At 32.0% G+C, this 26,105-nt stretch overlaps 2 protein-coding genes and 1 pseudogene across 2 annotated transcripts; 2 read left to right on the top strand and 1 right to left on the bottom strand.

Annotated features, from left to right (window-relative positions):
- Positions 1 to 24,708, bottom strand: part of LOC110425500 (chalcone--flavanone isomerase-like) — a 29,537-nt pseudogene extending 4,829 nt beyond the window's left edge.
- On the top strand, positions 6,791 to 7,559 carry LOC110425294 (transcription factor bHLH167-like). Its single transcript, XM_089785030.1, has 2 exons — positions 6,791 to 7,052; positions 7,193 to 7,559. Exons 1-2 carry the CDS (start codon positions 6,957 to 6,959, stop codon positions 7,541 to 7,543), a joined length of 447 nt encoding a protein of 148 aa, XP_089641156.1. The 5' UTR covers positions 6,791 to 6,956; the 3' UTR covers positions 7,544 to 7,559.
- Positions 21,804 to 23,065, top strand: LOC110425293 (transcription factor bHLH167-like). The gene is made up of 3 exons (XM_021440170.2): positions 21,804 to 21,946; positions 22,087 to 22,407; positions 22,755 to 23,065. Exons 1-3 carry the CDS (start codon positions 21,854 to 21,856, stop codon positions 22,830 to 22,832), a joined length of 492 nt encoding a protein of 163 aa, XP_021295845.1. The 5' UTR covers positions 21,804 to 21,853; the 3' UTR covers positions 22,833 to 23,065.
- Positions 24,709 to 26,105: the final 1,397 nt, after the last annotated feature.

The raw sequence follows: 26,105 nt of genomic DNA, 5'->3' as shown, positions 1-26,105 counted from the left end.
GATACAATTTTTGACTTGGAAGGTTTGCAAACTTGGTAGATTTTTGAAATCCCGTACAATACACAAAATTATTCAAGTGTAGAAAGTGGAAATGGTTTGCTTCAGGAAACAAAACTAGTGAACGTTACAAATTGGCTTAACAATTGTTTATGGAATTCTGATAATTTGGAGTGGGTTGATAGCCAAGCGAATGGTAGTTCAGGTGGCATATTATCAATATTGGATAAGCACTTTATAACCTTGAATGGAACTTGGATTCTTACAAATTTTCATTATGTTATTATTAATATCTATGCACCTTATGATGTTAGTGACATCATGCAATTTGGGAAAAGCTGCTTTGTCTTTAAGATTGACTTCCCTGCAAATTGGTGTTCTGCAGGTGACTTCAATACAATTCACAGTGTCAATGAATGGGGTGGATGTATTACTTTGAGAATTGGTATCACAGATTTCAATGAGTTTATTGATCAGTGTGAGTTGATTGATTTACCATTAGAGGGAACAAATTCACCTGATTTGGCCTTGGTGCGAAATGTAGTCATTGGGACTAGTTTTTACTTTGCTTTGAGTGGCTTCTACAATTCCACAACCTTAGTCAGAAGGGTCTCAAAAGATCTTTATCCGACCACTGTCTAATATTGATCTCATCAGAGTATGTTGATTGGGGCCCTAGCCGTTTTACTTCCTTGACTGTTGGCTTTCAAGCAATGGTTGTGTATGGTGTGGGTGAGCTCATGACACGATGACAGTGTGTGGTAGGGGAGTGCACATGACGATAATAGCTATGTGCGATGCGAGAATGCACATGACTTGTGTTGAGGTCAACAACTACATATGCTGGACCATGTTGAATATTTTGAGAATGAGATAAAATATTTGTGACACATGTATGAGAATATATATATATATATATATATATATATATACACCTATAATTACTTATACACGTCTATGTACATCATAAAGTAAGGATGTGGGAGAAATGTACTGTGATTCCATTAAATGTTGAAGGTTAGAACTCCCAAATGTTTTCAAAATGGTTTAAAGGATAGCATAGCAGCAGGCTTAGTTTTTGAAATATAAAATTGCATTGTTCCTAACATAAGTGCATCGTGTTAAATTAAACCTTCTGTATCGTTTGCTTGTTCCCTTTTTATGTTCACGTACTGGGTTTATACTTTTTCTTTTCAACTTCATGTTTTGGTTTTTAGATTCAGAGGTAGTTAGATCCTAGATTGAGGTGCCTCCTAATACTCATCTTTCATTAGGTTTACCATGGCACTCAATAATAGTACCCACACACAGAGTCACTCTGCTAGTAGTCAAGGGTCTTTTGCATGCGTATATGCATGTTTTAACATAAATAATGAGATTTGTTTGTAAACACTATATGTCTAGTTTGATTAATAATGTCGTTGTAGATTGGCAAGTGATAACACTATTTTGAGGATGGTATATGCTTGGCTGTCATGATTTATTTTTGAAGAAATTATTATTAGAAATTAAGAATTATGAATCTTAAAGAATAAGGTGTGATAAATGGACTAATGAACAAGTTTTCATAAAAAAGCTTGCCTATTGGGCCCATGCGCCAATCATGGCCCAAGATTGGGCTGTGACAGATAATATATACGTAGAAAAGGAATGCATATTTAGGTTTAAAATATAGTTAGGAAGAAATATAAAATGTGGGAAAAAGGTGGAATGTTAAACATAATCATAAAGTACATAGTTATGTAAGTGTATATAAACATAAAATGGGGAAGAAAATGAATTAGGAAGAATTAAAATGTAGTGAAACAAAATATGAAGGTATTAAATTGGTAAAAAAAAGATAGCCTTATATAAACTAGAGATAGGTACAAATGGGGAGAGAGAATGAAAGTAGGATAAGATAAAGTATTATTAATATAAATAGGATAATTATTTAACATAATACCGATGATGGGATGTTCATTCGGAATGCGAGGAGTCACAATTCCGAATGAAATTTTCCTAGGCCCAAGATTTAAATTAAGGCTCCACCAATACGATGGAAAGGTCTTAATTTTGAAATTATGATATTTTTAATTTTAAATAAATAAAAATTATATATAAGAAATTAGTTAAAATATAAATATAATAAAATGTAAAAGAAGAAATGACGTATATTCACTTAAGGTGTTAAAAGATAAATATAAAATTATGAAAAATAATAATACTCATGACAATAAATAAATAAAAGGTAATAAAATATTCAATGATGGTAAATACATAATAATGAATACATTTAAAATATAAAAGGTAAATATTTAGTTATAAAAATATATATATAATAAATTTATAATGGTTATAAAAAAAGTGAATAGGAAAGATAACAAAAAACGAGAAAGTTGAATTAAAAGATATAAACATAAATAATAATAATTATGAAATAAGATATCTTGCTTAAAGACTATAGAGTTTAGATAAAAAGAAAATCTATATAGTAAAATAGATAGACACCTAAACAACATAGAAAAATATATAATTCATAATATACATGCTTATAAAGAGGACAATAAAAAAGGAAAATCTTAAAGAAATAACAAAGAAGATATAGGAAGATTTAGAAACAAAAAATTAAATTTCATAAGCACATCATAAATCACTATTGCAACGTAAATGTCAAGGCATGTAGATATTTATGTACAGAAGTATAAGTTCCAATGATAGGAGTTTCTGAAGGATCTTGCGAAGATGTGTTTTCTTAGAAAAATTCCCTAAGTGAAAAAATATCTTCAAGTCCCACCAGTACGATGGGAGAACTAGAAGAATACCTTAATAAAAAAGCTTCTGCTCGTAATAAGTTTGCATTCATGAAAATATTTTTTTCATTAAAACATGTATGCTTACCTCGAAGATGGGATTTATTTGTCAAATTTATGAAGGCAAGTTTCTTAGATAATTCTCTAGGTGAGAGAATATCTCTGGATCCCACCAATATGATTGACAGAACCAAGAAATATCTTCAATAAAGGATTTTCATCTAACATTATTTATATTTTATACCATACATTTCACGAGCGAATCATGTGCACTTCATTCTCGTAAAATCAAATAGAGTATTTTAATTTGCAAACAAAGTAAAGGGTAAAACATATAAATGATAATTAAAGAAACATAATGAAATTAAGAATTAAGGCTCTAATAGGATAACTTACAATTAAGTGGTATCGTTTGTGGAATGAGAGTCACAGGGTGCTAACCCTTCTTTGGGCTTAAGTGTGCTCTCAGACCTAATCCTTAAAATAGTAGGTCAATTGAACGTTCTTTCGACAGACTTAAAATTAATTTAAGACTTCATCAATTAGAACTAAGTCAATAGATAGCTAATCGCACTTAGAAAAAATATTGGTGGCGACTCCTTGTTTTCTCCACGTCCAGCGGTTGGGTTCTTGGACCCATACGTTATGACACTATTATTGTGAGATGTCTTCTTTGATGCTTTAAACTGGCTTCTGGGTTAAGAATCAATTTTAGTAAATCTTGTGTTTACCCAGTTGGTTGTGACACATCTATTGTGCAAGTGATTGCTTTAGTTCTACGATGAAACATGGGAAACCACCTTTCATTTACCTTGGTATTCCTCTAGGTGGCAACCCTATGAGCATTAGCACATAAGAGCCAATGATCATCAAATTTAAACAGCGCCTAGCCCTATGGCCAAGAAATTACCTATCATTTGGAGGGAGGTTAGCACTTATTTACTCAATCCTTAATTCTTTACCTCTTTATTACCTCTTTGTTTTTCGGGCACCAAAAAGTGTTATCAAGAAGCTTGAACAGCTTAGACGAAACTTCTTATAGGGAGGTGGCACTGATTTTCGCAAACTAGCTAAGGTTAAGTGGGACACGGTGTGCAAACTTAAGAGGTATGGAGGATTAGGTGTCTCTTCACTTTGTCACAAGAATTTGGCTCTCTTAGGTAAGTGAAGAAAATGCTCTTTAGAGCAAATTAATCTTAGAAAAGTATGGCCCAGGCTCAACTTCATGGTTGCCTTCCACATCTAGCCCTTGTAAAATGTCCATGATATGGCACCACATAGCCTAACTCCCTTCTTGCAGTGGCTTACAAAACTTGGTTGGCTATGATGCATGCAGATGGTCTATTGATAATGATGCCACTGTATATTTTTGGATGGACAAGATTTGCCAAGAAAGTTAGCCAAATACAAAAATGTGAAACTCAGATTTGGTCGAACTCCGGTTCTGAAAAATACATATACTTGAGTTATTTGTCACATTGCATCTGGAATCATTTTCTCCAAACCAAAGATACACCAGATGATTCGTGGAATATTTGACTCTGTATGTTGTAAATCTATTTTATTTGCTAAGCACACACACGAGATTAAAAAGGAAATTACATATCAGCTGGTCTGAGAGACAGGAGACTCGAAACCACTGAGACTCCGGTTTCCCATCCTGGGCCGCCTTCTCACCAGAGTCATCGAACAATGCTGATAATCTTGATGCCAAGCTTTTCCTTGATACAGGAGAAACACCATCCTTGCCAATGATAGTCTCCAGCACTGCATTTGCAAGTAGTTTATTCTCTATCACTGCTATGCCAACTTGTGGCACAGAACTATCTTTGGAAAAGCTGATCTGTTGTTTCAGACAATGGAATATGACAAAAGTTATGATATATCTTATGGCAATTCACATATTTTCAATCAAAATTCAATCACCCTTTTTTAATTAGTCAAAACCAAATGAGTGTAATAATCTTTTGAAATGGTTTTGCATCTTACCGTTAATGAACCATGGGCTGATAGTGTGAAAAGAGTGGAGGAGTCAAGAGTTTTCATCCTTGAAGAACTCAAGGAATTTTTCAATGGCTTTTGCTTCCGCATCAGTGTAAAGTTCAAGAGATTTCCAAATGGCAACACAATTTTCTGCCACTTTTTCAGAGTATTGCTGACTCGTTAATGTCAGGACCTTTGTCACCCGTATGAACTTCTCAAAGGCACCTAGGAACGTTAACGAATATGTCAAGGGTTTTTTTGGAAAGGTGATTTTATTAACGTCATCACCAACATGCCATTTCAAGTCTTGAGCTTAGCATGCAAAAGACTTTCATGGCATAAACGGTTAGTGAGGGTAGTGAAGCCTGTACATTTACAAAAGAAATTTGCTACTCACCCAAAAAAGTAATATCACTTGATCAAGGATCAACCAACCTAAACCAAACTCCAAGGCCGAAGCACTGACGGCCCTTGACTAATTGCACAAAATTATCTAGTATATACATAGGACAGGCGAAGCAGAATACCAACATCAGTCGTGATGCAAAAAAGAGCACGCTAGAACTCTCGTAGACTCGAGGAACAGCCTCCGCCAATTAGCCGGCATGCCCTTCACACTTGGGCTACAAGCTGACAGGAAAGCAGCCCCTGCATCGAACACAACCAGCAAAGAAGACACAGGACGAGCACAAACCAACAGCATCGAACCATCATGCATGGCGAAGGAGAGTCGAAAATTTGCAGCCCGCACTTGAGCAGAGGAAAGGTCAAGAGAAGAGAAGTCTCCGAGAAGGAGGGAGGCCCCAAAAGCACTCTGCAGAAAACGCAAGCCACCTCACAAGAGAAAGCCAACACTCTCCACCATCCGAAGAGTCAAAAGAGGAGCAGCTCCTCAAATTGAGAAGCTCAAATCAGAAGAAGAAACCTCATGATAGGAGAAACACCTGGTGCAACCAAAATCAGAAATCTCGACCAACTACGGACAGCATGGGCAGCATGGAAACACCGTTAAATCAAACATGTGAAAGGAGAGAACAGAAGGGACAAATCTTTGACCACCAAAGAGCGAAGGCAAGCCAAAGCAAATCAAACAGGGTCGAAAAACCCAAAGCAACAAGGAAAGGAAAACTAAAGAGAAAACGAACAAAACCTGAAACAGAGGGAAATCTCAATCAACAACAAAATGCATCCAGCGAATCCAGGAAGAATAGATTCACTCACAAGGGAACCATCAGCAGAGGGACAAAAGGAACCATCCAAGGGAGCCGATGGTTAAAGATGAGAAGTGAGCCTTTGAATCAGAAAAGCCACTTGACATTTCATTTTTTGCACCCTTTTTTCTTTTCTTCTTCTTCTTCTTCTTTTTTAATTTTATTGTTTGTAAATTTTGCCTTTTTTCCTGTTATGTCAAGGTTAATTTGATTATAAATAATAAATAATCAATTGTACCATCACATAAACTATTATAAAATTATATAAATTCAACATAACTTGCATTTAATAACTTAAAAAATTCTTAAATTATTTAAAAAAGTTTAAATAAATTACTATTTGTTATTACCTTCAATTAAGTTTTTATAATTTAAATAAATTATTTTTCTATCATTAATTTTTTATGCAAAAAATCATTAAATTGATTTAATCAAAACAACTTACTCTCTATGTAGAAATAAGACGGAATAATAGGAGTGAAACGAAAATTTTAGTCAAAATTATGATTTAGAATTTAATTTTGACTAGGCTCCATAATATAATCGCATTTGTTCCATAAATGAGTGTTTCGTGCATTGCATGGGATAAAAATTAGAGAATATAAAGTCAAGGGCAGTAGTCAATTAATTTAAAGGAAAATTGAAAAGAAAGTGATGATTGCCTTCCTAGAAAAGTATAGGTCATTAAGACGATGAAAGTATTCATTACATCATAATTATTGAATTACATAAAATTTAATTCTGATTAATATATATATATATATATATATATATATATGTTACTTCAGCCTTTTCCTTTCTGGCGATTCCCCCAAAGGGAAACAAAAACACTGTTGGAGTGCTAAAATTTTCGCCATACATAAACCCTAAATCATTTGCTTCATTTGCACGTATTTTATGCGTTGAGTTGAATCAGAGACTTAGAAGAAAACATAAGTCTTTGCATAGCAAACCTCTTAGATCGTAATCAAGAATGCAGCGAAATTTGATCGAAAGGGAACGAAGGTCGAACTTGAAGAATCTATACTCGAAGCTCTTTTCTCTCCTTCCTCCTCAACCCGCAAAGGTTGTTTATGCACTCGATCATCTCTCTGTTTATCCTTTTGTTATCTCTTTTTCTCTCGGTTTTAACTTATTCGTGTATCTCAACATTATTGATTTTTTTTTCTCGGTTTTGCTTCAATTGTAAATGCATGGATTGTCTCCTAGATGTCACTCGTTGACAACTTGGAGCTGGCCACTGTACATATAAAACAGTTGCAAAGACAAGTAGAGGGACTCAAGCAAAGGAAGATGCAACTAGATGATAAGGAAGGTGAAGCATGGAATAGAGTTAAGAGCGAAGGGATAACCCCAGTTCTAAACATAATAGATTCAGATTCTATTATGGAAGTAAATTTGGTTACAGGGTCGGATATGAAATTTACATTGGGTGAAATTGTTAGCATCATTGAGGAAGAAGGAGCTGAAGTTATAGGTGCTACATATAGTCATGCAGGGAAAGTGAATAGGAACATTCTTTCAGTTCACTGTGAGGTAATATTTATTATATATACTTGAGAAATTATTGATGCGATTTACCCATTTACTTAATTTTAAGCAAATATGAGTTTACTTTTCATTGATTTTATGCAGGAAATTGGTTATAAGAGTTCCAAAGGGCTAGAAAGATTGAAGAGTCTGATTGGGGATTGCATGTAATCCGTTGGACATTTTCTACTAAGAAAAAAAAATCTCGAGTTTTATACGTACCAGTGTGGTTTACTTAGGTCCAACTGTTGCATCTGGTTATATGAAGCAAAGGGAAAACCCCTCCAGACTATTGGATCCAATTCCCAGTGTGTGTGGTTACATTTTAGTTTTATGGTTTGCTAGAAATGAGACTACTTTCATCTGGAATAATTAGGACGGAAAGAAAATTCTCTTTCCGATTTCTTTGTATCAGTGTAAGGTGAGTGAAGGTAATGGTGTTATTTGTGATGTCAGGTGTGATATTTTTCACGAATCCGAAACTTTAATTAATTTTAAATACAATAACAACAATTATGGTTTTTTTTTTTTGTCTTTTGCTAAAGGCTGTTAACGGCTTAAAGCAACAGGTCTGTGCATTGGCGAACATATATGCGCAATTTCAGTAGGAAACCTGCAGTCAAAAAGGTCCTTATGCAGCTTGTTTCCCTATATTGAGCTGAATAAAAGAAAAAGAACAAGCTTTCTACCCTTTTTCCCTAAACTGGTATGCGTGAATTTCTTTCAACACACAAACATAAGCAGCCACAGTTGACTACTTACAATAACAAAATTCAAGCCAATCAAGACGTAATCCTAAGAGGCCAAATATTCGCATCAAACGACTTACGTAAAAACGGATAGAAGGGTCAGATACCTCTCTGCACCGCCTGCCACCCTCCGATTAGCCCCCGTCCGTTCCACTTTTCCTTTACCACCACCATGACTTGCTGTTCTGAACCAAGAAACTTCAGCAATGAGTTTTTATTTTATATAAAATTCAAGGATTTATATACCACAAGAAAATTATAAATTAAGATAAAGGACTTCACAAAGCAATTCAACTGTCTTGCCTTTAGAAGGAATTTAAACGGCTTCTGATGAGTTGTTCCTAATGGGTGATGGTGATGCAAGGACTGTTGAGAAAACGTGCAAATCTGCAAGAAGCAGATTACTGTTCCTTGACGAGTTGCGACAGTTGTTTGTGTGTAGTTTTCCGTGTTTCAAGGATCGAACTGTCCGTCAATGGTAAAGACCAAGGAAACCCAGTTTGGAATGGTACAAGGACCCGACCCCCAGGAAAAAAACAAAAAAGTTGACAATGATATGTATAATAATTGATTCCATGGCATCTTTTAATGATAAAATCGTGCCACTGAAGAATTGCTTATAAAGAAAAATGGGTTTTATTTTATAAGTGTCCTAACATATAACTTAATTAAGTGATAAATAATTCTTAATGTTTAGAATAAAGATATTGCAATTTTTTTTTGTGTGTGCATCTTTATTTAATCCAAAAAACCACTCAATTTCATTTTGTTTTGAAGCGCTTTTTTTTTTTTTGGAAAAGCTTGTAAGAAATTATTATAAAAAATCTCATCTATTTTGTCATTTGAAGTCTCCTGCAGAAGAGGCAAAAGACTTCTGAAGGCAATAAACCATGCGAAAGGGGTAGTTTGCTGTACAATTGAGTATATGTAATAATGAAATGGTTTCAGTATGGGCAGAAAACTCAAGCTTAACAACCCAAGTATCCCCACCATCCATGGATGGGTTGCAAATCAAAGCAAAAAAAGAAGAAGAAAACCCTTAATAACCCAAGTTTGACTTAAACGGTTGTTATCTTCTTTTAAAGAAGATTGGATTCCCATTTGTACTTTCATATATTGTATAGTTTATGCAAATACATTAAATGTGAAAATGCTTTTCTAAACATGACTTTAATTCCCTAATCCTAATAAATAGTCATAGCTATTTAGCTTCAACAAAAGCGGTTGCTTTGGCCCTCACATTGACCTTTATGCAGGAAAACAAACACCCCATGCTTTCTTTGCCCCCATTTTAGAATTATTGGCAGATATTTTAGTGTCTGTGTCAAGCTGTTAGGATGAAGATAAAGGGCCTCTCTCCATACATTTGTCCATGAAGGAGAATCTTGAAAAACTGTTTCCACAAACAAGAGTTCAACATTTCCATTCTCACCGGAGAACTGATTATTTTGGAAATCTCGCAGGCACTTTAATTTTCCATTGCGGCGCAGCACTTAACGGAACTCATTGGTTTCTCTTGGACGTATGTTTGAATTTGTCACCTCTTAATCTTAAAACAAAGATATTTTACATGCTTAATTTTTGCTAATTATTATTTATGGAAGCATTGTGCTACAAAATAAGAATAAGCATGAAATAGCTATTTTATATGTTGTGTTACAAAATAGCAACAAGTATGGAACATCTATTTCATATGTTGTGCTACAGAATAGGAAAAAGCATGAAATAGCTATTTCATAGAAAGAAGTGATAGCAACTCAGAACAAGTGGCAAGGTTTACAAGTTATTTTTATGTTTAAGATATTCTAGATCAGAATAAGTGGCAGGGTTCACAAATTATTTTTATGTTTAAAATGTTCTAGAGAGTTTGGCTTGATGGCTCAAAAATGGAGGTAATTGAAAAGAATTATCTTAATCTTTCCTTGAAGTATATGTGCTTTACCTTTTCTTTCCATCCTTGAAGTACATGTAGTGCATTATCAAGGGTAACTATTCCACTATCCAAAACTTGCGCCCACTACTCAATCTCTTTGCAACTCTGTAATTTTTTGCATAAGGATCTATCATTCTCAAAATTGAAAATGTTGTCTAATCTTATTTGCAACTCCATATTCTGATCTCTCGTTAAAGTTATTTATACATCAAGCTCTTTTATCTCAACTTCTATACTAGTTTTGTCAATCTTTGTCATGATGTACCCTTTGGCCTTGGTTATACAAGCATCAAGAGATTTAATTTGACAATCAGAGTTGAGAACATCTTTCATGAAATCCACTGGAGAACATCTTTCATGAAATCCACCATCTTCTTTAAATCTTTAAAAGAAATGTCTACTCATAAGGAAGAAGCAATCTTTAAGGCAGTACCTAATACATTCATAATAGCTTTGTTCATGCTTTACCATTAAACGGTCAAATTCACCTTTTATTTTATAGATACGTTCCAAAAGCTCCAAGTGTTGTGATAGGACTAGAATGCCATTAAAGGCTTTTAAATGAATGTTAGAAGCATTATCTTCTATCACTACTAACAGAATAATCAAACGAAGTGACACATAATTATATTTAACGGAAAAAGCATACTCTTACATATTATGATCAGGTACAATAAATGAGGTCCATTCTTAAAGACAATATCCCCAATAAGCAAACCAACCAATAATGTAAGCACCTATTCTATCAAAGGCTGAGACAATACAATTTTTGAACTTTTTTACATCATGATCAAGCACCTCAATAAGAAACAGGGAAGTGCAAGAAAATAGGTTCTCAAGTAAAAGGGGTCTAGGTGAAATTGCCTAATTGTATTCAAATTGGCATGCCACTTTATAAGGAGAGTATACCTCAACAGACAGTGAGGCCCTATTAGCACCTGAACTAGTCATCTTAATCATCGAAGGCAATTGAAAAGAATGAATCCACAATAAGAATTTCAATTCCCTAAGCTTAGTTTTCTAGTCTTAAATGCTTGCTTGTCATAATAAACAACAAGATCACCAAAATTGTTGTTCAATTGCACATAACACTTTGCAGTAAGTTGATCTACCTCATCCAACACCTTAAGATTGTTGTCCTTAAAAGTTTGGTCATGCCACGCCCAAGTCCTATACTCATCCTTTAAGGCTTTATTCATAAAGGAAGATATAGAAAGCTGATATACATTAGAAGTGGGGGCACAATTATGGAATCTCTCCCACTAACACATTTGGATGAATGATACATCCACATAAGTTAAGACTCTATAGCAATCAACTGATTCAGTAGTTTTAAAGTGATACAAGTTTAGCCTCCTGTACAAAGATCCCAAGTATAATGGAGCAAGAAGAAAGTTCATACCTTTAGCAATCTTGATTTCATAAGGAATAATTGAAAAAGAGAGTCCATCATCAACCTGAGAGGACATATCGAGCCAATCACATGATCAACAAAGTCACTAACTCATGAGCGTGATATGGATACTTATGAGGATGGCTTTCGCCTTTAATATTAAATTTCTTATAAAAGAGCCCTACCTAGTTAAAGCAACACACCACTTTAAAAGCTTTAACTTGGCTCTTAAACAAGTTTACAAAGAATTCCTTGACACTTTCTTCCTCTTTAGAAAGTATGATGGAACGAAAGTCATCTCGCCCGGCACAAGCTTCAAAAGAATTCGCACATCTAGTATATGAAAAGATACTCCACCTTGCAAGAATAGCATGACATATATCAATTCTGGTCTCCTTACGAATGCAGAGTTTAATGGTGACTCTTATAATATCAAAAGACTCTAGCATTGTTGAAAGCAATCATGTAGATAGAATTTTTCAAAACTTTCTCTACCCATTCATCTTAAATTTGGACCCATTGTAAGTTATATATAGATTTAGTGATAAAAAGTGAGAACTCACAATGTTCAAATTTGAACTTCAATACCAACGTTCTTGGTATGAGACACCTTATTTCTAAAGTGGCTTAACTATAAATACGGTCCCAATGATAACCAACAAATGCACATGGATGTTTGTCCACTTATTTCGCACACGCTACTTCCTACATGTAATCCTCTTTTCTTTCCTTGATGACACCATCATCTTAATTTTTCAGCACAAGAGGAACTTCACCAGTTCTTCCTATTTGCGTTTTCTTCAAAACAGAAGTTGTGACAACATTCTTCCTCTTCCTCCAAAAAGTAGTCGTACTAAGCTCACCATAGCAAACCTTTGGTGTAAAACAAGTCTTAGCCATGAGATGAAAAAGCCAAGTTCCTACAAGCACGAACGACAAACAACCAGGTAAACGTTCATGTATTATCATTATTATCTACACACTATTACACCCTTTATTTGTATATCTTTATCATTAAGTCAAACAAAATAGATAGGAATATATATATAAATCATTAAAATATACACATAGAAAAACCTTTCCCTCTACAAAAGCTATGTTAGACCAATAATAAACAAAAAAATATTCTTTCTCTTCTATCTTATGAAATCTACATTATAGCAAAAGAAAAAAGCAAAGGACAAAAAAAGCAGGAAGAAACCATGCAAAAAAATATTGTTGTAAAGGGACTTACTTGTTCAAAGAAATTTTTGATAGAAATCTTAGAATTTTTTTTTAATTGGGGGAAAGGGGATTCAAACCCTATTCTCTAAGCGAGGGATCATGCACTAATCAATGAGCCAAATGCTCAAGTGCTATAGAAATCTTAGAAGTTGATTGGAAATTTTTTCAAAACTATTTTCCTCTATTTATAGACTTCGAGCAATTATTTTCTTTAGTAGGAATCTAACACTTTAAATTTTCTTAGCTAATCTTTTTTACATTTTCTTTTTTTTCCACATATATCTGTTCTTCTCTTTATGTTTTTTATTACTCCTATCTTGAACTTTTCCTATTGTTATACTTTTTAAAAAACATGTAAGGGGTTCAAGTCTAAAATAAACCTGTCTCATTTGCCTAACTAAGAAAAACAATCTTAGAAGTCAATATTTACTTTGTTAAGAACGTGTCAATATTAATGGTAACCGATTACTTCATTAATCTAAAACATCTTATTATGTTTCTAGCAATCATGTCTCTTAATTTACTTTAGAATTCAAAATTCCAACTAGCATGTTAGTTTAGAGGACAAGCATTCATTGTGAACTCACACAACCTCATTATTAATCACAATATTCCAATTATGCAAGAAATTTTTATTTTCAATAATAAAATTTTCATGCTTGAGGCAAAACTACGCTAAGTGTTTCCCAAGGACGTAAAGCACAGGGATGTTCCAAATGCAAAACGCTAGGGACATTGCAAATGTGAAATGTTGCCTAGGGATGTTTTGAATGCAATACACCTAGGAATGTTCCAAGTGCGAAATGCCCAGAGATGTTTCAAGCGCGTAACGCATAGAAACGTTCTCATGTACATAACACATAGAGACATTCCTAATTGGGTAATGCATAAGGCTGTTCCAAGTGCATAATGCCCAAGGATTGTCCCAAGTGCGTAATGCACAAGGATGTTCCTAACGGCAAGCAAATTTTGAAAAAATGATAAAAAATATAATTATAATAAATAATGATAATAATAATAATAATGAAATGAATAAATTTACAAGCTATCCTTTATTCTTTGAAAAAAAACATAAAAGTGTTGCCTTGATTATTTTATGTGCATTTCTTATTTTATGCATGAAACTCTTTATAAGAATTTTTATGCATAGGGTAAAATGTAAATACCCAATTTTGACTAACTATTATTTCTAGAAGTTTTAGGCTATTGAATAGGAATAATTGTAGAACAACTATTTCATACATTATGCTATAGAATAATAATAAGCACGGAACAGCTATTTCATATGTTGATCTATAAAATAGAAGAAATAGTGGAATAGCTATTTTTTACGAAGAGGTGAAAGTAACTCAAAACGAGTAACATGGTTCACGAGTTATCTTCATGTTTAGAATGTTCTAAAGAATTTGGCTAGGTGGCTTAGATATGGAGGTAGTTAAAAGAAATTCCATTAATTTTTCCTTAAAGTAAATGTGCTTTACTCTTTCCTTCACTTCTTAAAAGACACGTCCTGCATTATCAAGTGTCACTACTTCATTATCCAAAAGTTGCATCCACTTCTCAACTACGTGCTCTTTTCATGAGACATTCTTCTCACAATGAACGTGCTTTGCCCATAACTGACACTTTCTTCCATACGTGCTCTTCTCATAAGACGGTAACGTGCTCTTCCCATAACAGACACCTTCTTTCATGATTAAACATGTTTTCCTAAAAGTACTCTTCCTTTCCCTAATTGCTTTTATAAGAGCGCTCTTGTTTAATATAAATATAGGAGTTTAACAATTAAGCAAATGGGGGAATGATCAAAAACTGAACAGAGTCTACCCTCAAAACTCTCCCAAATATTCTCTTGACTCAGTTCTTTCCATCCATCATGCTCTGCCACTTTTGCCACCTTTTCTTATATCTCACTGCCTACCACCAAAGCACTTACGCTTCAAAGACTGCTCTAGTCTTCCTTTCTTCAACCTTTAGTGTATTCCATTTCACTTATTGCAACATATCCTCTCTCCTTACCAAAAGAACCTTCTACACATATGTAATTAACATACAACATCAATAAACTCAATTTCTTTGAAATAGAATTAGGGTTAGGTATACAAACCAATCTTTGTTTCTAAGTGAAGAAATCGAAGGTGCTGCCTATCTAATATAAAGATTGATATACCCAGCAAATAATGTGCTATAAAGCCATGAATCAATTTATGATAAATTTGATAATGCTCAAAATTATTCTAAAAACTTTATTGTAAATTATAATTATGACATTCACTTATTAAATCATCTACATAGGAGGAATAATGCCTTAATTCTTAAAATTAATTAGACTATTAATGATGCAACCTAGCTTATGCTTCAAAGAAGCTTAATTAGCACTATTTTGTCCTTAATGTTGTTGGTTTTTGCCTCTTGCTCAACCCTTTTTGGCTTCTACATCCATATTAATAGTATTCTCTTTCAACATGCACTAGTGGCTGATCAAAATGAAACAACAAAGTTCACAATAGCTCTAAGTACAAAGCATCACACATGCTTATACATAATACAGAGAGCAAGACCTATCATAAAAACAAACTTTGACTGAAGCTAATAAACTAACCTTTCAAAAAAATATATATCAATCATTTGTAATTTTTATACAATATTTCATTTTCACTTTTGATTTTTAAAATTTAATTTTTAAATTTATGATTTTTAAAATTGATCTAAATCTATCTATTTTGTCAATCACTGTTAAAAATTAATAGAATATGTCATATCCGTATTATATGGACGTTCATGTGACGTAGATTTCAATCCAAGATGTCAAATGTGTCCACTTTTTTTGTAGCATGAATGTCAAAGTATTCAAGACTCATATATTTTTACTATGTGAACATTCACAAGGCATTGACATAACACATTCCATCAAATTTTTATTGCAGCCTATTGAAATAAGTTATGAATATTAAAATACTTTTAAAAAGTCGTAAATCTAAAAATTAAAATCACAAATGAAAATAAAATATTATATAAAGATTTTGGATGTATGACGTAATTAACTTTTAATTAAAACTTTTGTTTTAAAGATTTAAGTTCAAACTTTGAAGAAAGATTTGAAATGGTCTCATGGATAATTTTATATTAATATTAAAAATTAGTAAAAAATCAGAATCAAAAGAATTATACGAACCGTATATGATGCTTTTGATGAATGTGTGAAGAAGATGGAGGAACCAGGAGGGAAGGTTTCTTTCATGAGGATGTCAAGGACTTCTTCAATGGCTTTGGCTTCTGCCTCAGTGTACCCATCGATGGGGTTCCACTAGACCAAACAATTCTCCACCAACCTTGTCAGCGTGTTGAACGCCCATCAATGGAGAGATAAATGTCACTTGTGTGAATTTCTCAAAAGGAAGGTAAAAACCATTTAAATAATAGAGCATTTAAGATAAAAAAAATCTAAATTTATCTATTTTACCTAATTAATGTTAAAAATTAATAAAAATATATCATATCTGTGTCATATGGACGTTCAAGTGAAGTAGATTTCAATCCAAAATGTTAAGTGTGTCCACATTTTTTTGATCTCGTGAATGTCAAAGTGTTCAAACTCACATATTTTTACTATGTGAACATTCACACGGCATTAACATAACACATTTCATCAAATTTTCGGTTGATGAAATAAATTATGAAATTTAAAATACTTTGAAAAAGCTGTAGATCTAAAAATTAAAATCACCAATAAAAATAAAATGTTATATAAAAATTATGGATGTATGATGTAATTAAGTTTTTCTTTCATGAATATGGCAAGGAATTCTTCAATGGCTTTGGCTTCTACATCAGTGAACCCACCGATGGAGGTCCGACAGGCCAAACAATTCTCCACCAACCCTGTAAGCGTGTTGGACGCTCGTCAATGGAGAGATAAATGTTACTTGTGTGAATTTCTCAAAAGGACCTATAAAATGGAAGGAATAAAACATTTAAATAGTATAGTATTTAAGATAAAAAAATGTTTATTTTTCCTTCTCTTTTATGCAACAAAATGTTATTAATTTATATTATAAGTATTTATAGATCAGACTGAATTTATCGAATTTTTCATTTTAAAGTCAAGTCAGACTCAATCACCAAATTAACTATTATTTGATTTTAATATTTTTAAATACATTTTATAATTAAAACTCAATAGAAAGATAATTAATAAACCAAATTAATTGGATCAAGTCGAATGGATGTTAGATTTAAAAAAGAAAACCTTTTTTCACTATCTAATGCTTGGTTCAAAGAATATGTTCTTACATGTGAAGTGCCTTAAACAAATGTGGGGTAAATACCAAGATTTTCTCAAGAGTCCATTATCAAAAATTTGGGTAAGCAAGAATCAAACAATGGTCCCGATATAAAAGAAGAAACCATTTTCGACTGATAATAAAATTAAAAACAATGGTGTTCATGTCTACACGAAAGAGACGGGCAAGATTGAAAACAAACTTAGCAAACAATTTTCATCTCAAGTCAAGGATAACATAGAATAGAATAAAACTATATTATGGCTTTATATAGTGCAAGATATGTCATCCCAAGATCCAAGAAGCAAGTTAAACGGTGCTCCTTGACCTATTTGAAGCTGGTGTACAACACAAAAACCCCAAAACAAACACAAAATAATAATAAAAAAATAAAAAATACCCATTTCAGAAATCTTGTTATTGGTTTTGTTTATGCTAGTAAAACAAAGAAGGGAAAGAAAATAAAATAAAATAAAAATTAGCCAAACCAAAAAAAAAAAGGAAAAAAATGAAGACTAAATAATACTCAATTAAAATTAAAATAAAAGAAATTGATGGAAAAAATGGACTTCTTTGAACGTTATGTTTTTATTCTTTTAAATTTAAGAAAATTTAAATAAGTTTTTTTTCTTTTATTGTATTCAATTAAACCCTCGTATTTTTATTTTAGATTATATAAACCTTTATAATTAATGGTTGATTAATTGTCATTAATCAAAATACTCTTTATCATTTTATACTCACATGACATTGGCATGATGTTGATATGGATAGTGAAAAATGTAATATGATCATGTCATTATGACATATCAATATATTATATCATGATCCATTTTGACATGTTAACATGTCACCTCAATACTACATTAACATCACGTAGCATAGAATGAGAAGTGATATTTAAACTAAATTAACTATTAGTTATAAAGCTTATTTGATTTAGGGTCTGTTTGACCTAGATTTTTTTTAGTTTAAAAGCTATTGTGAAGTTCTTATGAAAAATTATAGTTTTTAAAATTAAGCTAAAATTATTTGGTAAATTTTTTTTATAAGTTCTTTTTCATAAGTTTTAATTTTGGTTAAAATTATTATAAAGAATATTTTTTTTAAGAGGATAATATTATAATTATTTTTAACAAATGAGAATATTTTTGAAATAAAAATAAAAATTCTCCTGTATTTTAAAAAAAAAAGAGAAGAAAAAGCTCCTCATAAGAGCTTTTCCTGAAACTCTTTTTTTAAAAATTTTATTCTTTAAAAATAAGTTACTTTTTTTAAGAGCTTTTTAAAATTTATGTTTGGTTTGGCTTTTGTTTTTAAAAAATAGATAAGCTGAAAAAAAGTCAAACTAACCAAACACTTAAAATAAAAGTACAATAGCCTATTTCAGTTAAAATAAAGTGTAAGTACGTGATTAAATGTCGGAAAAAATAAAAACCTATATGAATTTTTTTGAATAATTTAAAGGTTTTTTTAGATATTATGTTTAAAAAAAAAACTCCAATTTTACTATCATGCTGAGGTGACTGCCGTGGCAACCAACTAAAGGTTGCACTTTATTAATAAATTATAATTTTTTGAATCATTAAAACTTTATTAATAATTTTTTTTGCTCTCTTAAGTATTATTATTAAATAATATTTTTTTCCTAAAACACTAAACCTTTATTAATAAATTTTTATTGCACAAGGAACCATAAGATTTGAAGATTTCCTAAAAAGAATGCCCCGACTAAGGCAAGCTTTTGTAATAATCTGCATTAACCTCTAATTTATTAATCTTTAATTTCACATATTCAAGTCAAATATTTAAAGGTTTGTATTTGCTGCGGTGTATAACTTTTTTAAAAAGGTATCACTATTTGATGACCTAGTAATATATATATTATCAATGCATCAAATATAAAACTTATATTTAAATCATAGACTCTTTGTACTAGTTGTTTATATTGAAAAAAAATGTTAATAAATTTAATGTATTAATAATTACAAATGATTTTTATAGGATAAAAAATCATTTTATTTTCTTTAAATAATAAAAATTTTAATATTATGATTTTCCTTTAACGTGTGCTTACTATAATCTGATTATTCAATATAGTATTTTATATGATTCCATTATGTATCTTTAAAAAAAAATTTAAACTTCATAATATATAAAACTTTTATCCCCTTGAACTGAAAATCCTAATAAATTCTAGAAAATGATGTTGATGTATACTCATTTGTAGTTTTACTTTCGAAGCACACTTCTCAAAAGAGCTATTAATGATGTTGATGGAAGCATTGTTTTAAGGAAGCGAAAGGGCATAGAAAACATGCAAAATGACACAAGCATACTACTATTCCTCGAAGTTATATTTCATTTGTAATTATATGTATTTTAATTTAATTGTGATAATTATATTTTTTAAAAAATAATTATAATAATCATGTTTATCATTTAAACATATTATAAATCGTATCATGTCATATAAAATTTAACTTAATTTGTATAGTAAACATATTATAGATTTAATGAATGTATTTGCATTCATGTTTAAAATATTGACAAATTTAATTAATCGTTTCGTATTCTTATTTACCTTTACAATTATTAACACTCTATAATTGCGAGAAAAGATTAAAACATCAAATATGAATTGTCATGTTTAATAGTCATTTAAGCATACTTCTCAACAGAGTTATAAATAAGGAATTAAGCATAGGACTTGAGTTATCCAAGTGGCAATATGAGGTGAAATAAATGGGTAATGTAAGGATTGTATGAATGACTCATATTTCATATATTCCGGAATTCAAGGTTTGACTTGTTTTTCCAATTGTAAGACCAAGTAAACCCAAGCTAAGAATTAATGATATAAGGACGATATTGTGAGGGTTTGACAATGTTATAATTGATTCCATGATGTGTGGCATCTTTAAATGATGAAAACATGCCGTGGAAAAATTGCTTATAAGCAAATGGGTTTTATGCTATTAATTAAGTGTCCTAACATAATTTAAATTAAGTGTTATTTACTGAAATATTCTCACATTGAATAGAATAATTGACAAGTAACTTATGATTCTTTATGTTTTGATGTAATATTTAAACGAGTTTCACAACTATTGATGAAAATACAAATAAGCTATTATTCTTTTATTGCATTCAATCAAATTTTTATATTTTTATTTCTAATAAAATCTTTATAACTAATGGTTGACTTAGTCAAATTACCTATTGTTATTCTATGTCATGCAACACTAATGTATGCATTCTAACATGTTATAACAGATGATGATATAGTATGATGATGTAGTCATATAATATTTTTCACCCTCCATATCAACGTCACGTCAGAGTCATGTGAAGATAAAATGATAAGTGACATTTTGATTAATAACAATTAGTTAATTATTACTCATAAGATATGATGCAAAATAAAAGTAAAGAAGTTTAATTGAAAATAATAAAAGAATAATGGTTTATTTGAATTTTCTTACATAGTTCACTATGCTTTATGTTTTTTCTCTTGTTGAATTATTCTTAATGTTTTCAATAAAGATATTACATTTTATCTTGTTTTGGGTGCATCATTACGCAATGCCAAAAACCACCCAATTAATAAATCCAAGCTCGATTGAATGGTCGTTATCCTCTTTAAGAAGATTGAGATTCAAGATTAAATTCTCACCACCTTTTGTGCTTCCTCATGTCGTATGTACAAATGGCACATCTTCAACGAGATCGACTCAGTGCAATTATCCCTTTCGATAACTTTTTATCACATTTTCAAAGAAGGTAACTTGTTCGCCGACTCATTGGCCATGTATGGAGTTATATGAAGGTTAGTACCAACCATCTCTGGCAGAGGTGTTCCTTCTCCTCTTCATCAGTGTTCAGTGCTCTCGGCTAGCCCAAATTCTTTCCCAGGTGCATTTGTTCTATGTAACTTTATTCCTGTCTGGTGGCTGATAGTTGATGTGTAACTCTTCTAGGCCATGTGTCGATTTGGTTATGCACTTAGGAGCCCAGGATGGATAGATTCTGTTGTGCACTCTTTATGCACCCCCTATTTACGTTTTCTTCAACTATATCAGCAGTTCATTCCCACCTTATTCGTTGAACTCACTGTATACTTCTTTTAGTGATACTAATAAAAATATTTTTATTAAAGATTAGAATTCGAGATTAATTTTGAATTAAAAGTCTAGGATAAAAGAGACGTGACTTACGGGACGAAAAAATATTTCTTTTCATTGTATAGTCCAATTTTCATTTAGATTAAAAAACTCTTAAATGTGAAAATGCCTTTCCATGTGTACGTACGCATTGCTATTTATTTTTTGAAAAGCCTACTCGTCGCCGCTGTCGGCGGCCGTTTAAGGCTTTACTGCCCGTTGACCTATATGCAAGAAAACAAACACCTTTATAGATGCTTTTTGTCCATCTTTTTAGAATTATTGGACCCTTTACAACGTTTTTTTCATTTTCTTTGTTTTTTTATATAAATAAGTTAAAATGACTAATGTAAACCCAAACTTGCAAAGCTGGATGTGTTTGAAATTTAGCATGCACTTAATTCTCCATTGCTGCACATGCAGTTGTTTTCTATAAGTAAACAGAAAACGCTTTCTGTATAAACAAGCTATGGCCTTGTCACGATCTGATGACTTCATGTTCCGCGTTTTACGGGCTTGAATTGAGTACAAATTAATACAAGACCTAAAGAAATAGCAAGCCCTGGATCGTAGGATAGCTCATTATCAGGAAGAAATGGATCGAAATTCCATAGAAAGAGAACGAAGATTGAACATGAGAAATCTCTTATCCAGGCTCTTTCCTCTACTTCCTCCTCAGCCAACCGAGGTAACTTGATCATCTCTCTCTTTCTTTCTATTGTCTCCTTCTCTTTGTTTTCTAACCATTGATGTCCTTATCTTTGCTCTAACATGAAATGCATATGGATTTTGCATTAACCATATGGAAATATGCATGGATTCTTGTAGATGTCGATTCCAGACATGGTGGAGCTAGCCACCATATATGTAAAGCAATTACAAAGACAGCTGGAGGAAATCAAGAAAAGGAAGATGCAACTGGAAGGGGAGAGTGAAGCAGTTTGTAGAGTGACAAGGAAGACGATATCCCCAGTTCTAGATATAATAGATTCTAATTCTACTACGAGAGTAAATTTGATTACAGGGTCGAACATGAAGTTTACACTAAGTGAGATTATCAGTGTCATTGAGGAAGAAGGAGCTGCAGTTATAGGTGTTACATATAATAATGCAGGCGAGACTATGAACATCCTTTCAGTTCATTGTCAGGTAAATTATTTTTAAAGGATTTAGGGCTCTTGAACCAAAAGCATCAGCATGCATTTTCCTCCCATGGGTAGTGATAAATTGAACTTTTGAATGCTATGTCGACTTCATTACTCAGCTACATAGTTTAACACTATGGAAATACAGTGGTACATGGTGAATTAGGGTTTCAGCAACCTTAATTTATGCATCTTTTACTCATAGTTAATTACCCCTTTACGACAATCAACTTTTCGTTTCTGTTCCAAAATCTTTATTACATTCGTGAATGCTTGATGATCAACACAATAAGTGTTCTATTTCATGCATGCCTTTTAGTGCTAAATTCACACTATCAATTCTTTTTACAGGCTATTTGTTCTAGGATTGGCAATGAAAGTTCGAGACTGGGTGAGAGATTGAAGACTCTGCTTGAAGAGTGCATGTAGCTGTTGTTGGAGTATTTTCTGTCAAAAATGAAACTAAATGGATCTGTCTTTTTTATTACTATGCTACGACTAAATCACCACCTTTACCTGATATGTATCACTACTACAAGTGATTTCAACTATGACCTATAATAATTGATTTATACTCACATTACTTTGGTAAAGTTATGTGCAAGCAAACTCCAGATTGTTATATCTTAGGAACAGCATGAAAATTAGAGTTATCCTTAAGTTATGATTGATGATATCGTTTGCTTCATACTCTCTTGAAATGAGCACCATACAGGGAAAAACAAATTCTCTTTGTTCGATTTGTCACCTTACCCTAGTTGGATTTGCCAACTCTTAATCTGGAAACAAACATGCTCAACAAGCAACGTCAATAAACCCAACTTCCATGGAATAGAATATGGGTTAAGAACCCTTCCAACCGCATTGGCTGACTCACTGGTGTATGAACCAATCTTTGGGTTGGTATATATAGATGCCTGAGACCAGCTTCCATGTTTGTTTCTGAGTGAAGAGATTGATGGTGCTGCCGATGTTATATAGTGATTGATATATATATCCAGCAGGTAATGTGTTATTGATTGAATCAATGGCATAAATTTTAGAATCAAGCTTTGCCGTATAATTCTAGGCAAATATAAAAGCCATGAATGCTTCTGGTTTTTGCCTTGTGCTCAATCCTCTTTGCCTTCTACACCCTTTTGATCATCACTCTCTTTCAGCATTAATTCATATAACCTCGAAGCCAAGCTCCACCTTGCAGCAGGAGAGACACCGTTCTTACATACCGTAGTCTCTAAAGCTGTGTCGCATAGTTGCTTAGTTTCTATCATTGTATTTCCAACTTCGGGTATGCACACATCTTTGGAAAAAGTGATCTGCAGAGATGAAGAATATAATAATTAGATTTTTATCTTCTTAATTTTTCGAAACAATATTTCTTGATTTCATTAAAGAATAATGAAAACAATCATTTCTGATTTTTATAAAATATTTTATTTTCACTTGTAATCTTTAAAATTGAATTTTTAAATTTATAATTTTTAAAATTAATCTAAATCTATCTATTTTGTCAAATCACTACTAAAAATTAATAGAATATGTCATATCCGTGCTTTGCAGACGTTCACATGGCATAGATTCCAATTCAAAACATCAAGCAAGCGTATCCAGTTTTTTTTTCTTTTGGTACGTGAATGTTAAAGGGTTCAAACTCACATATTTTTACTATGTAAACATCCATATGGCGTTGACATAACATATTTTATCAAATTTTTATTGCAATTGATGAAATAAGTTATGAAATTTAAAATACTTTTAAAAAGTCATAGATTCAAAATTTAAGTTTTAAAAATCACAAATGAAAATAATATATTATATAAAGATTATGGATGTCTCTAAAGAATTTGACCGAATAATTAAGCATTTTAATAATAATTTAATAATTTTTTTTGCATCATGTCAAGAAAAATTCAAAATAATTAAGCATTTAAAAAGGATAATATCAAAAGTATACCTGTGACGATGTCTCTGAAGAATTTGACCGAATCCATCAACTCTTGGGCAGTCTTTCCCCTCCACTTAGCAGCAAGTAATGGCACGGTATTAAGCTCCCAATACACCCCTATGGCTGTAAATTTCTTGAAGTTGCCATCGATGTACAAATCTCTAACACCTACGTAATCTGGTATTAGCAAAAAATCTATTTGATAATGAAACCTCGAGAAAGATAGTCTCAGATAAAAACCAAAAACCTGCACCACCAAGAAACAGGACGGTGGAGGAGGCAGGAGGTTTATCAGACGGTGGACACACAAAGTTATCAACGTCAACTTGGGTTTACAGAAGGCAGCGAAGACATGCTCGTAAAAGCAACGAACAAAAATGGAGATGATGTGGGTTTGTTTTCGCTGCTTTGGTGGCAAATATGATGAGATTTTGCATGAATTTTGGTAGACCTTTATAAATAGTAATTGTGTGTGAATGTTGGGATTTGAACTTAGAAATATAACAATCATAAATTCATTAATGTTTGGGAAAAATACCTCCATATCTTTAAGTTTTAATCGAAATTCTATATAGGTTTTAGTTTTTAAAATGGACACTTAGTTTTAAAAATATAAACACCCTCAACAAGATTATGAAATGACTAAAATGTCTTTTTATTCTTTATTAATTTAAATCAGTGCTCCCCACCATAGGGAAAAGGGTATTTTTTGATTTGATATGAAAAAAATTATATCTTATTATATAATTTAAAAATTTTTATGCTTTACATCATAATATTATAATTTGCAATTTGTAAAGTCTCATCTAGAAAGTGTTGGACATTTTTAATAATAATAATAAGAGAAGGATATAAAGAACAATTGTGACGGTCGGAAATAAACAATTGTAAAAATTTTAAACATAATATCACCCATGTCAATATATGAACTATCCTCACTATACATAAATAACAAATAACAATATCTCATTTCTTTCTTAATATTCGTCAAATTTCTTTTATATCATTTTACTATAGAAAAATTTTATAAAAATTTGATAATCTTGCCATACACCGATGGATACTTAATGAATTGATTTGGCTAATGCAAAACGTAATCAATTACTGAACTTTATTGTATTTTCAAAATTTATCACCTGTAATATTTTTACACACTATCAATGGTGACGAATAAAACTTTTAAGGATGATGACATTAATACACTGTCTTGAAAATTTTCATAATTTTCCAATTATGCATTTTAATAGAAAACTCAGTGATGAGAGCAAATTTCGCTGTTTAGACTTGTTCTATTGATGTGGCTGAAGTCATTGCTATTTGGCAACCTTGTTGGCAAACTAGGGAGAGGCTGGAAGAAAGTGATGGCGTTTAGCTTTGTTTTATTGATGTGGTTGAAGCCATTGCTGTTAGGTAGGCTTGAGATATAGCTAGCTGCTTATAAAAAGAAAGGCTTGATAGCTAGTTAGGAGACATTGGAAGAAGGTGATAATTCCATCGGAATCTTAACTCCCAATCATCTCAAGAAAGTATAAATAATAATTTCTTTCTTACATGTGCCAAGAGAAGGAAATGAACCTGGAAATTAGGCAGTTGTATATTGACACCGAAGAGGTGCATGTCCTATAGCTGGTTTCTTTCTCCTCCCACTAGTGCGAAGACTTTTGTTGGATAGTGATTCTTCTTCTTCTGCACCTTAAGAAGAGTACTAGAAAGAATATGAACAGACATTACACATTTTGAGGAAGCTTTAACAGCAT

Source organism: Theobroma umbraticum, unplaced genomic scaffold (assembly GCF_002168275.2).
Source record: "Theobroma umbraticum cultivar Fairchild unplaced genomic scaffold, ASM216827v3 scaffold_81.0, whole genome shotgun sequence".
Taxonomy (NCBI): Eukaryota; Viridiplantae; Streptophyta; class Magnoliopsida; order Malvales; family Malvaceae; genus Theobroma; species Theobroma umbraticum.
The sequence above is the reverse complement of the archived record's forward strand: the minus strand, read 5'-3'. Positions and strand labels throughout refer to the sequence as shown.